Source organism: Artemia sp. Qi Xiang Cuo, chromosome 12, assembly GCF_049724085.1.
Source record: "Artemia sp. Qi Xiang Cuo chromosome 12, ASM4972408v1, whole genome shotgun sequence".
Classification (NCBI taxonomy): domain Eukaryota; kingdom Metazoa; phylum Arthropoda; class Branchiopoda; order Anostraca; family Artemiidae; genus Artemia; species Artemia sp. Qi Xiang Cuo.
In genome coordinates this window covers 9,880,621-9,892,622 of record NC_142805.1, presented here as the reverse complement: position 1 = coordinate 9,892,622, position 12,002 = coordinate 9,880,621, and the positions used below count along the sequence as shown (strand labels likewise).

At 33.9% G+C, this 12,002-nt stretch overlaps 1 protein-coding gene across 2 annotated transcripts in view; it reads left to right on the top strand.

Annotated features, from left to right (window-relative positions):
- LOC148945753 (aminopeptidase N-like) overlaps positions 1-12,002 on the top strand; it is a 111,191-nt gene that overhangs the window by 91,855 nt on the left and 7,334 nt on the right. For both annotated transcript variants that reach the window (XM_089098144.1, XM_089098145.1), the window contains exons 11-14: positions 2,018-2,292; positions 5,212-5,411; positions 6,577-6,744; positions 10,157-10,315. In XM_089098144.1, coding sequence (XP_088954270.1) covers positions 2,018-2,292; positions 5,212-5,411; positions 6,577-6,744; positions 10,157-10,315 — 802 coding nt within the window. The remainder of the gene's footprint in view (positions 1-2,017; positions 2,293-5,211; positions 5,412-6,576; positions 6,745-10,156; positions 10,316-12,002) is intronic.

Here is a 12,002-nt window from a genome sequence, read left to right as displayed (position 1 = left end):
ATGTAAAACTGAATGGAAAACGGTCAGCTCTATGTAGCTACATTTGAAGAAAAAACAGCAACTTAAATTTTTTTTTTTAGCATAACAACCATTTTTACAAGTTACAAGGTTGTTTTTTCAGTGTTTATGAGCTTGCTCTCCTTTAAACAGGGGCAGATCCAGGATTTTATAGGGGGGGGGGCGCAAGATTGGTTGATCCGATAAAAAAAATTTATGGGGGGGGGGGGCAAAATAGGTTGATCCGATAAACTTGCGTTAGGAGCAACTTTAGATAACGCAAACTTGAGTTAATTAAGTAAATAACACTACTTTAGACTACTATAGGGGGGCGTGCGCCCCCTCACCCCCTGGATCCACCACTGCCTTTAAAAGGGTCAGTTTTAAACTGAGATGAGTAAGCCTGGATTCAACATTGAATTCAGAATTCGTCTTTTTAGTTCGATTCGCATCCAGATTTGAATCTTTCGGTTATTGGACTGGATTCAAATGTTTTACTGTTACGAATCTACTCAATTTCCAGAAACTAATCTTAATTCTTTTCAACCTTAGGATTATTTACAGTTACAAATAAAGCTTATAATTTGGAAAGTCAATCCTAGTCATTGTTCGTGTCATTGTCAATCCTTGTCATTATCAGTCATTGTCAGTCATGTCAATTCTAGTCATTGTTCATGTTATTGTCAATCCTTGTTATTGTCAATCATTGTCAATCATGTCAATTCTAGTCATTGTTCATGTCATTGTCAATCCTTTTCATTGCCAATCATTCTCAATCATGTCAATCCTAGTCATTGTCCATGTCATTGTCAATCCTTGTCATTGTTAATCATTGTCAATCATGTCAATTCTAGTCATTGTTCATGTCATTGTCAATCCTTGTCATTGCCAATCATTCTCAATCATGTCAATCCTTGTCATTGCCAATCAGTCTCAATCATGTCAATCCTAGTCATTGTTCATCATCGTTTTCAACATCAAAAAGCACATATGACTTTTTGTAAATGATTCACTGTGCTCTTAGCAGTACATTCTAGGAATTTTTCCAATGAGTGCATTTTTAGCGGTGTTGTGCTAGGTAGAAAACCAGCATGGTCTGAGAATAAAAAATGTTACGGTGCAGCGCAAAGACTGTGCACAGCACAAACGCTGTGCACGGCAATTCTTATGTTATTCTTCTTCTAACGAAGTTGCTAAAAAAAAGTTGCTTGAAAAATTATTTAATCAAGAACAGATGAGATTAATCTTCCAAAGTACAGTAACTACTGTTCAGAGACAGATTTCTGGTGCAGCACTCTAGGGGTGTGAGTAAAAACGCTAAAAATTAGCAAATTATATGAAAATTATTCAGAAAATGTTAAAACTCATACGGCCAACGGGGATAATTGGGTCTTCAGCACCCGGGTCGGAACTCCCTGGGATCTGAAATCGGCGTATGACCTTACTAATTCTAATATCACTGGAAACTAAATAAACAGAAGAGATGGTGCTATAGTGCCACTTTGTATGTATAGAGCTTGAGTTTCGTATGTTCCTTAAATACCGTATGAGCTACGCAATTTATCAACTTTCAAAAATTTTTCAAGTTTACTTTGGAGGGGCAGGTCTCTGGGAAATATTTATCCACTTTTTGTTCTCAGTCGGAGGAACCACAGATGATTTAAAGCAAAAATTTTTTCCTGATGATTTTAGAGGGAGGGGGTAATTATCGTATGAATGGGAATTTGTTTCCGCATATTTTATCAATATTATGTCCTAGCATAACCGTTTTAGCAAGAATGATCCCGTCGGCACTCATTTTGTATGGAAGTACTGTCATACCGTCTATATTACTCTAAAGACTTTCTAAGCCCCAAAATTTCTAAGTTACTAACTTGAAATTAGGTACAAAAACGGCTTAACCAGGTAACAGAGAACCGAATTTAGTTTGAATGAAAAACAAAAGTCTTGTAGCCTGTATTATTTAGCCTATTTGAAATAAAGGTAAAACTTATTTAAATTTTGAAGGTTTTATTTAAAGGGTTTTATCGAGTCAACTACGATGACAAGAACTGGCAAATGTTGATAAACCAACTCAGAAGTGATCACAAGAGAATCCATCCAGTCAATAGAGCACAGTTGATCGACGACTCCTTTTCACTAGCTGCATCTGGTCAGCTGCCTTACACCTTACCACTGGAGCTCTCTCGGTATCTCGTTAATGAAAGAGATACAGTGCCCATTGCGTCTGCAGTGAAAGAGTGGGGTAAACTTAGTGGAAGGTTCAAACACACAGCTGACTATGGATTGTTCAAGGTACTCCATCACATTTATTTCGTTGTATTTTAGTCACTAATTCGGGTCATTGCATTTGTCTAGTACATATTTAGGCTGAGGATTTAAATGTTTCTTATGAAAATAGCTAGATAGGCTATTGAAAAGTTTTAAAGTAATTGTGGAGTTTTTGTCGTATCTCATACAAATTAAAAAAAAACAAAAAACAGCGACATTAAAATTTAAAACGAACAGAAATTATTTCATATTAAAGGGGCTGTCCCCTCCTCAACGCCCCGCTCTTTACGCTAAATTTTTTTATTGTTTAGAACAGTAGAGTTATGAGAAAGCGTCAAACTTTAGCGTAAGGAGCGAGGCGTTGAGGAGGGAACAGCCCCTCTCATGTACGGAATAATTTCTGTTCGTTTTAAGTCTTAATGTCGCTCTTAGTTTCAGTTAAAAGAATTTGTTGTTTTTTTTATTTAATTTCTGAATGTTTTTGAATTAATTCAGGTTTTGAATTTGGCTCACCCTACATGAATAACTAAAACGAAATTTGCGCATTTTTTTTTTTTTTTAACTAATAATAACCATATAAATAACCTAAGTTTGATTTTTGTTCCAGTTATTTAAGAATGACTCCTGAATCACAAAGGCTGTTTAATTTGAATAATTCTTTTAAAAGTTTAAAAAAAACTTTAGCTTAAGAGTGAGCTAATGAGAAGAGGCAACCCCCCTTACATACATAATATTTTTTGTTCGTTATAAGTTTTAATGTCGTTCCTTACTTTCGGTTGAGAAAACTTGTTTTTTTATTTGATTTAAATTGTTTTTAAATAATGCTGGGAAATCCAGCATTGGAAATTCTCTTCCCCCATGAAAAATTCCCCCATGGAAAGATCCTCCCACGTAGCCCCCCGACCCCAACCCCCTCCTCCCACCAGAAAAATCCACCCTGAAAACGTATGTATACTTCCGAATAACCAAAACTATATGTAAACAATAAACAAAGTTCATAACTTGCAGCCCTTCCCCCGGGGCTTTGGAGGATTAAATCGTCCTCAAAGACATACTTATTAGATTTTTTTACTTTAATTAACAAAATGGCTATCTCAAAATTTTGATCTGGTGACGTTGGGAAAAAATTCGCGTGGGAGGGGAGGGGGGCAATTGCTCTCCAATTATTTGGTCACTTAAAAAGGGCACTAAAACTTTTAATTTTCGTTCTTGAGCCTTCTTGCGACATTCTTGGGCCATTGGGTCGATACTATCTCCCTTGGAAAAAAAAAAAAACAACAACAAATAAACACGCATCCCTGATCTTTCTTCTGGCAAAAAATGCAAAATTCCACATTTTTGCAGATAGGAGCTTGAAAACTCTACACTAGGGTTATCTGATAGGCTGAATTTGATGGTGTGATTTTCATTCAGATTCTATGACTTTTATGTGGTATTTCCCCCCTTTTTGAAAAGAAGGCAACATTTCTCAGGCTCGTAACTTTTGATGGGTAATATTAAACTTGATGAAACTTGTATATTGAAAATCAGCATAAAAATCTGACCCTTTTGATGTATCTATTGGTGTCAAAATTCCGTTTTTTAGATTTTCGTACTATTGAGCCGGGTTTGTTACCACGAACTGTTTGATTAGTTAATTAGCTAAATTCTTACTTTTTATTATCGACGTAGCTATGCTTAACATTGTTGTGAAAGCGCTTTAGAATCTGACTTTCTGATTTCTTAGAACTAGTTTCAAAATTATATTGTTCTTAATCTTTTCAAAAAAAATTGATTTATGAATTGATTGGAAAAAATTCAAAAGCTTCAAAAAATTGGCACTGCTGTTTTAATAAATATCGTTTCAATATACAAAAGGATTGCAGAAAGAGCTAGTTTTAAATTTGACTAAACAACGGAAGTGTTATATCTACTAATATAATTGTCAGTACAATAATCCGTGTTAAACCTAATTCCAAGCGCAGTTAGTTCATATGTTAAAGCATTAAGCTCCCAAACTGAAGGTTATGATCCCGAGCATGATCTTAGCATCTCTTTTTTGAATATATTGCCTTTTCGGTAAACAGCTGTATTTGAGGAGATAATGAAAAGGTATTAAAGAAATAAAATAAGGATGGATAAAGAATTTGGGTAAAGGGGAGGTTGAAGGGGAATTTAGATAAAGGTTAAATGGGAGGATCTTTTTTCTTCGTAAATGAGTATTCCCAAAGATACAACTTTGGTGAATCTACCCTATTTTGTCTCGTGACTTGGAAGTCAAATTGTTCATGGGGGAAGTATTGTTGGGATATTGTTGGTTCTGAAGCCTGGGCGCTCTGAAAACGTAGGACGATTTGATAGATGTTTTTCAGAGAAAATGCCCACGGAGTATTTTGGGTACCCAATGTGACTGACCGTATCTCAAACAGTAGGCTGTACGAAAAGTGTGGCTCAATGCCGCTTTCTGGGGTCATAATGAAAGAAAGGTTGAGATGACTAGGACACGTTCTGCGAATGAAGGATGACAGGCTGCCAAGGATTCTTTTTGTTGGTCAACCATCGTGGGCCAAACGAAAAGCAGGTTGTCACTGGTGGGGATGGGAGAATATCTTAAGGAAAAATTTAATGGAGATCGAAACTTCCTGGGAGTATATCAAGACGGAAACCTTAAATAGATTGGGATGGAGGAGTGTGCGTAGCTGTGTCGGCTTCAGGCTTGCCTGGTGATGCAGTGAGATGTTAGTAGTAGTAGTAGTAGTATCTGGAATGCGGAGTGCCGTGACTAGAATATTGTTTCTGGGGGAGAGGTCATGGTAAATTCAAGTCTATGTTTTGGGGATAATTTATCACCGATTGTCACAACGGCTGCACACGTTTTTTGGGGCTGTCGTCTAACATCTTTGGTTTGATAGTTTATATCTATAAGATCTTCTTTTATGTTCTTTTATTCTTCTTCTTTTACAGAAAGCTTATGCAAAACTCTTCTTACCTGCCAGTAAAAGTTTTGGATTAGATCGTAAGGAAGAGGAAACCGGGTTGGAAGGTATGGCACGGGTCACTGTTTCAAACATAATGTGCTCGCTGGACTTACCGACCTGCACCGAGCCCGCAATACAACTATTTAAGAAGTGGATGACAACAGCGGATCCAGACTCAGAAAACCCGTGAGTTTTCTTAGTAATTTGAATTTTCATATTATCATAATTTGATATTGATTTCATTTGTCATAATATGATGCATTGTGTTCAAGTTTGCTGTCGCATCTTTCGCATGAGAAACTCGGTTAAAAGCAGTTAGGTGACATTTTTGTTTAAGTGATGTTTCTAGATCAACTTATTAAACAGAATACAAATTATATCTTATAGATTAAAAATGTTTGCCATGAAAATGATGCTTTTTCAATGAAAAGCTTATCGGTTATATTGGCTATGTAGAGGGTCTGTCCAACCCTAAGCATAGCAGAAAAGGGTGTCCTTTTTTATAATTAAATAAAAAAATTTCAATTGGAAGTAAGGAGCAACATTAAAACTTAAAACGAACAGAAACTATTCTTTATATTAGGGAGACTGCCATGTCCTCAGGCCTCGTTCTTTACATTAATGCATTAAAGCTCTTTGAAATACTTCTCATATAAAACATATAAAACATATAACATATATACATATAAAAACATATAAAACATATAAAACAAAAGGCCCCTTGTGTTGGGGTAGTCTTTCCTAAAGAATCAGGACAAAAAGTCAAACTTTAGCGTAAGGAGTAAGAGTTGAGGGCGTCGCGTCCACCCTAGTTTTAAGATTTGTTGCTCATTACTTTCAGTTGAAAAAAACTTTTTATTTAACTTCTGTTTAATTTTTTTTAAATTCAATTTCTAACTGTTTTTAGAATCATGCCAGGAATCTACTCCCCCCCCCCGCCGGGTAACATTTCTCCCGGATAATTTACCCAGAAACTCTCCTCGGAAACTGTTCCAACAGTAGCCTACTAAGAGACTTGTGGCTTGGGTTGTAGTTTTCAGGTACTTATAATTAGCGGGGGTTAGGATCTCCTTGATAAGGAACTATCTAACTAATATTTGGTATCCCACCCTTTTGACTTTGTCAGTAGTCTCCTGCCACCATGGCTTTGGTGGCACCTCTTAGGCACTTTCAATTAGCCTTGATTGACACATTTTTGGTACACTCTCTAACTAAATTTCTGTCTCCCACCATTTTAATTGCTTCATTGGTGGCCTGTCAAGGTGACTTTGGTTGCAACCCTCACCCTTAGTCAACGCACTCCCAAAGAAGCCTGTATAATGTGACTTACTAAGCATATTTTTTTTTGCAGAATAAAGGCGGACATAAGTGGAGCTTTATATTGTGCTGCTCTACGACACGGAGGAGAGGAGGAGTGGGAGTTTTTGAAGGATCGATTAGCTAAAGTAAATACAGCAACACAAAGAGATGTTATGCTATCTTCTTTAGGATGTACTTACCATCCATGGCTGCTGAGAAGGTAAGTAAATAAAAAATTTCAGCATGTAGAATATTGAAATTCAGAATAGGTGCATTTTACCTCATTTAAGTGTGCTTTCTAAAATCTTTTTCTATAGTTTTCTAAAATCTCTATATATTTCATATAGGACATAACGGTATATTTACACAAACAATGGTAATAACAATGGTATAAACAATGGTAATAATGAAATTCAGAATAGGTGTATTTTACCTCATTTAAGAGTGCTTTCTAAAATCTTTTTCTATAGTTTTCTAAAATCTCTATATATTTCATATAGGACATAACGGTATATTTACACAAACAATGGTAATAACAATGGTATAAACAATGGTAATAATGAAATTCAGAATAGGTGTATTTTACCTCATTTAAGAGTGATTTCTAAAATCTTTTTCTAAAGTTTTCTAAAATCTCTATATATTTCATATAGGACATAACGGTATATTTACACAAACAATGGTAATAACAATGGTATAAACAATGGTAATAATGAAATTCAGAATAGGTGCATTTTACCTCATTTAAGAGTGCTTTCTAAAATCTTTTTCTAAAGTTTTCTAAAATCTCTATATATTTCATATTGGACAGTACATAACGGTATATTTACACAAACAACGGTATTTTTATTTTCAAATTTTCCAAGATACCGAGGATAATGTACATCTTGGACTCTTTGGTTTACAAAATTCCAGATTTGTGTAAAGGGACCTGATGTAAAACCTATATAATATGCCCTTTGTATTATGCTTTATAATTTTTTATAATACATAATATATAATATGCTTTATATATAATATATAATATGCTATATAATATATAATATGCTTTATAATGCTTTATAATATATAATATGTTGCTAAAAAAACAAATTAAAATCAATTAAAAAAATGTTGGTGGAAGTAAAGAGCAAAGATAAAACTTAGAATGAACAAGAATTTCTTCTTAAAACCTTATGCAACATATATCTTCAATATTAATACAAAAAAATGACTTTAGACATTTCCCTAAATTTGTAAAATTTTGTAAGACTACCGCTTTACTGAAAACACAAAGTCGGTGGAACAAAACACAATTAGGAGAAGAAAATAAGTACCCAGCAGAAAGTAAAAGACCAATTTTAAGACTCTCAACAGTCTTCCACCAGCCATGAAATCAGTAAATTTTAGTATATAATTTTAATTTTTCAAAACTTCAGATAAATCAGTTTTCCATCCTCTTGGGTCGAAATCGTTGTTTGTTGTTACAAAAGGGTAGAAAACATTACTTTCCTTAGCAAAGGTGCAATCTATTTTGCTTAAAAAGGCGCCAGAACTTTCTATTTCAGTTCGAATCAGCCCTTTTTGGACATACTAGGGTAATTGGTTCGATACGATCGCTCTTAAAAAAAAAATCATCCGCGATCATCCTTCATGCAAATATAAATTTTAATTTTTGTAGGAGATATAAATATAAATTAATATAAATATAAATAATATAGTTAATATAAATATAATATAATACAAATATATATTATATTTATAAATTATATATAAATATAAATATTTGCAACAGGGTTTCAGATAAAGGGTTTAAATTCTCTTAGGCTAATCACTTTTCTCCTGAAAATGTTAAAATCGATGGCTTTTATGCATTTTCCTTTAATATTCCTTTAATATATATTGTTATTTAAACTACTTTTTTTTAGGATTCAGCTACTATTGTCACGAGGCGCTCCTTATTCAGGGTTGTTACCACGTCATCAATTTATCTTTTTATATTAATAAATTACTTTATGTGCGAGAGCTGAAGTCCCAGACACCAGCTCGAGTGAGGCTAAGATCATGCGCAAGGTCATGCGCATGCGCAAGGACTGAAGGCTGAGTAAGCATAGGGAGACTAGGCTAAAAACTAATAACTAGCAAAATTTAGGCTAATTTACGAAATAACTAATTAGCTAATTAGGCTAATAACTAGCAAAATTTAGGCTAATAACTAGCAAAATTTATTCGCACATCATAGTCCAATTTAAAGTGAGCTGTGCTTATTTTGTCCATTTTTGTTTTTGTCAATGTCCAGCAGTTTAACCGTATTTTGTGTTTTTTTTTTCTAAAACAGAAAATGTGTGTAATATTGGGTTATCCCTGGGTTGAACAAACCTAGTCTAAGCTGCCTGTGTTGAGTTGAAGGTTGCTCTGTTTTAGTTGACTTGTCTTGAGTCGACTTGATGGAGTTGCATTTGTTAAATTAGATAGTTAGTTCCACTGAACGGGCATCAAAACGACCTTTTAGGTTACTTACCAAAAAAGAAAGACGTGTATTAAAAACTTGCCACTTTTTTTTTGTCTGAAGGAATTGCCTGTTTCTTGTTTGCTTTCTTTTTCATTTCTTGTTGAATTTGTTTCAAGTAATGATGTTAGGACTGTTTTAATTTTCGTTTAAATTTCAATAGCCACTTATTTAATAATAATTATATTTTTATAATTATATTTTTATATTTTGGCTTTGTTAATGACGGATCTTATATATTGAGCCGAAATATTCATTTTTAATATATCTCTGTAGTAAAATAATTCCTCGCTGATATACCTTTCGTTATTTGTATAATGAAAATATAGTCTAATCTTCGTCGTTATTTATTACTTGTCTCAGGTAGTGTTGCCTGATGTCTGGTTTAAAGTTGCGCCGCCATAAAAGTGAAAATACGCCGAAAGTTCCATTTCAGTGAAAATGTGCCGAACGAATGATTTTCCTCCCAAAAAATGCACCGATTTGAAAAATGAATGCACAAACGTCTAAAAAAAGAGCCAAAATAGTACAAATGTGCTGCATCTGGCCACTCTAGTCTCAGGGAAGAAGCGACACAATGAAGCTAATTTTTACTGCTAGAAACTAGGTTGAATGTCTTCAAGTTCTATGTAGGCTACTTTGTATTTGCACGGTAAATCAGTATCTGCTTAAAGCTGTCTGCTTCAAACAACTTTTTCTAAAAAGCTCTAAAAAGTTCTAAGAGTTTTTTCTAAAAAAAACTATTTGTAATATTTTTAAAACGCATTTGCTACTTAGAAAAAAAATGTGATTCACAAAAAATTGCTTCATGCGTTAAATATAATAAACTCTATAGTGTTTCCAGTTTCAGTCAGTGGTCAAATGACTGCCTAATTAGATAATCCCAATTAACGAGGTCTAACAAAGCCGAATTAGCTAAGTACATGTTTTAAATTACTCATAATGCGAATTAAGGCCGTATCTAGGGGGGGGGGGGTTACCCGGTTTAACCCCCCGAAATTTTTGACCCAGTCAAAAATAAGTCGAAAATTAGTAAAACCTAGGTAAAAATCAGTAAAATTAATTGAAAACTGAGTCACAAATTAGTAACCCCCCGAAAAAAAATCCTGGATCCGCCCTTGATGCGAATAATTTATATTTTAAGGTATATAAATGCAGCGTTTGTAGAAACCCCTTTAAGAAACAAGTGGGGGATACGAAAACAAGATTGGAGAGCAATTGCTGGCAGCGTTGCATCAAACCCTGTCGGAAGGAACATACTAGTGACCTTCGCCAAAGAACGCTGGGATGATGTACATAAATTGTAAGTAATTATTTTCTTGCAATTACTTGTAAGAACGGTACTTGTATGATAAACGCCCTACCGCTCAAGTTGTTTATTCATTGACATATAATAGAACCGGCTTTATTTCGTTAGTTTCTTTCAGCTTAGCATGAGACAAGACAAAGAGAAGTGATAGAATAGATAGGAAATATATAATTTCGGCTATATATTTACACATTAGGGGGGGAGGGTAAATTATTCGGAGAGTGTGCAGTTAGAAAACAATTCTTACTACATAATACGCAAAATAATTGTAACTAACACATTAGGTAAGCAGACCTGCTATACTCTACACCCCCCACCCCCACCCTTAATGTGCAAATATATAGCCCAAATGTTTTCCTAAGAGACTATATTTTTATCTTACTTTGGTATATTTCATTACAATTGAGCGTCAGAGAATATTAGAAGAACATTAGGTAGGGCGTACATCATAAAAGTACCGTAAGAACTAAAAAAATAAGACAAATGCTTTCATCATGCGCAGAAAATGGAAACGTTTGGTTATAAAAGATATTTTTTCCATGCAAAAGCAAACATACGTGAAATATTGAAATACAAGTGCCTCGAGAAGCTCGATTTGACCTATCAGTCCCGATTATGTACAAATCGCACAAACGATTTACGTACAAATATGTACAAACCTGTAATCATAACTAAAGTTACTTTTCTCGCACCCTTAGGTTGGCGGGGTCAAATTCCTTTTCTAGAGGGTGATCAAAATATATATTATGTCATCTTTGAATTTTTTAACCAAGGTTACGTGCAACAAAAAGGTTCATCTATGAAATGCAGTATTTATGATATTGAATTGAAAAACAGAAAGGTGCTTTTTTGTGTTTTATTTTTCGAACAAAAGCATAGATTTTTTTAACTCTTAAAATGGGCAGAAAGTAGCTAATTAAGGTTCGTCCCTTGGGGAGGATTGGTCCGATGGAGAGGGGGTCAGAACACGCCTTTTGGTAGCCTTAAAATATATTTTCACCAATCATAACAACCCTAAAAAAGAGACACAACACACACTTAGAGTGTGAGCTGCCTTCTAGGCAAAAACTAGAAGGCAGTTTGTATATTGTTTGTACATAATCGGGAAAAGCAGCCACCAGAGACCGATCTGAGTATGACAGTGTTACCAAGTTGTTAACAAGATGGGGCTCTTGTTTGTTAAGAAAGATCAAGTGACTACTATAAACCGATTCAGGCTCTAACATCCGACTGCCCCAAGTCAATTGGCTAGCAAGGTAGCCCCAGCCCTAGTGTAGTTTTCTGAAAAAGAGGTTGCTTACGCTGTTTTCTGAGCTAAATCAAAATCCGTGAAATCGGGAATTTATGTGAGCGAGTCTCTCACAAAAAAGAGTTCTAAGTTTTTTTTTTAACATCCGTAGTTATTTCTTAACTTATAATTTCTGGTAATTTTAATTTCTTTGTAATTTTTTCAATTTTGTTATTTAATTACATAAGTAATTAATTACTTTAAATTACTAATTAAAATTAATTAATTAAATACATATTAAATATATTATATATTATATTATAAATATATTATATATTATAATATATTATTTAATATATTATATTAAATATATATTAGATATATTTAATTAATTAATTGAAAATATTAATTATTTAAATAGTTATTACTTTAAATTTAATTTATTACAATTAT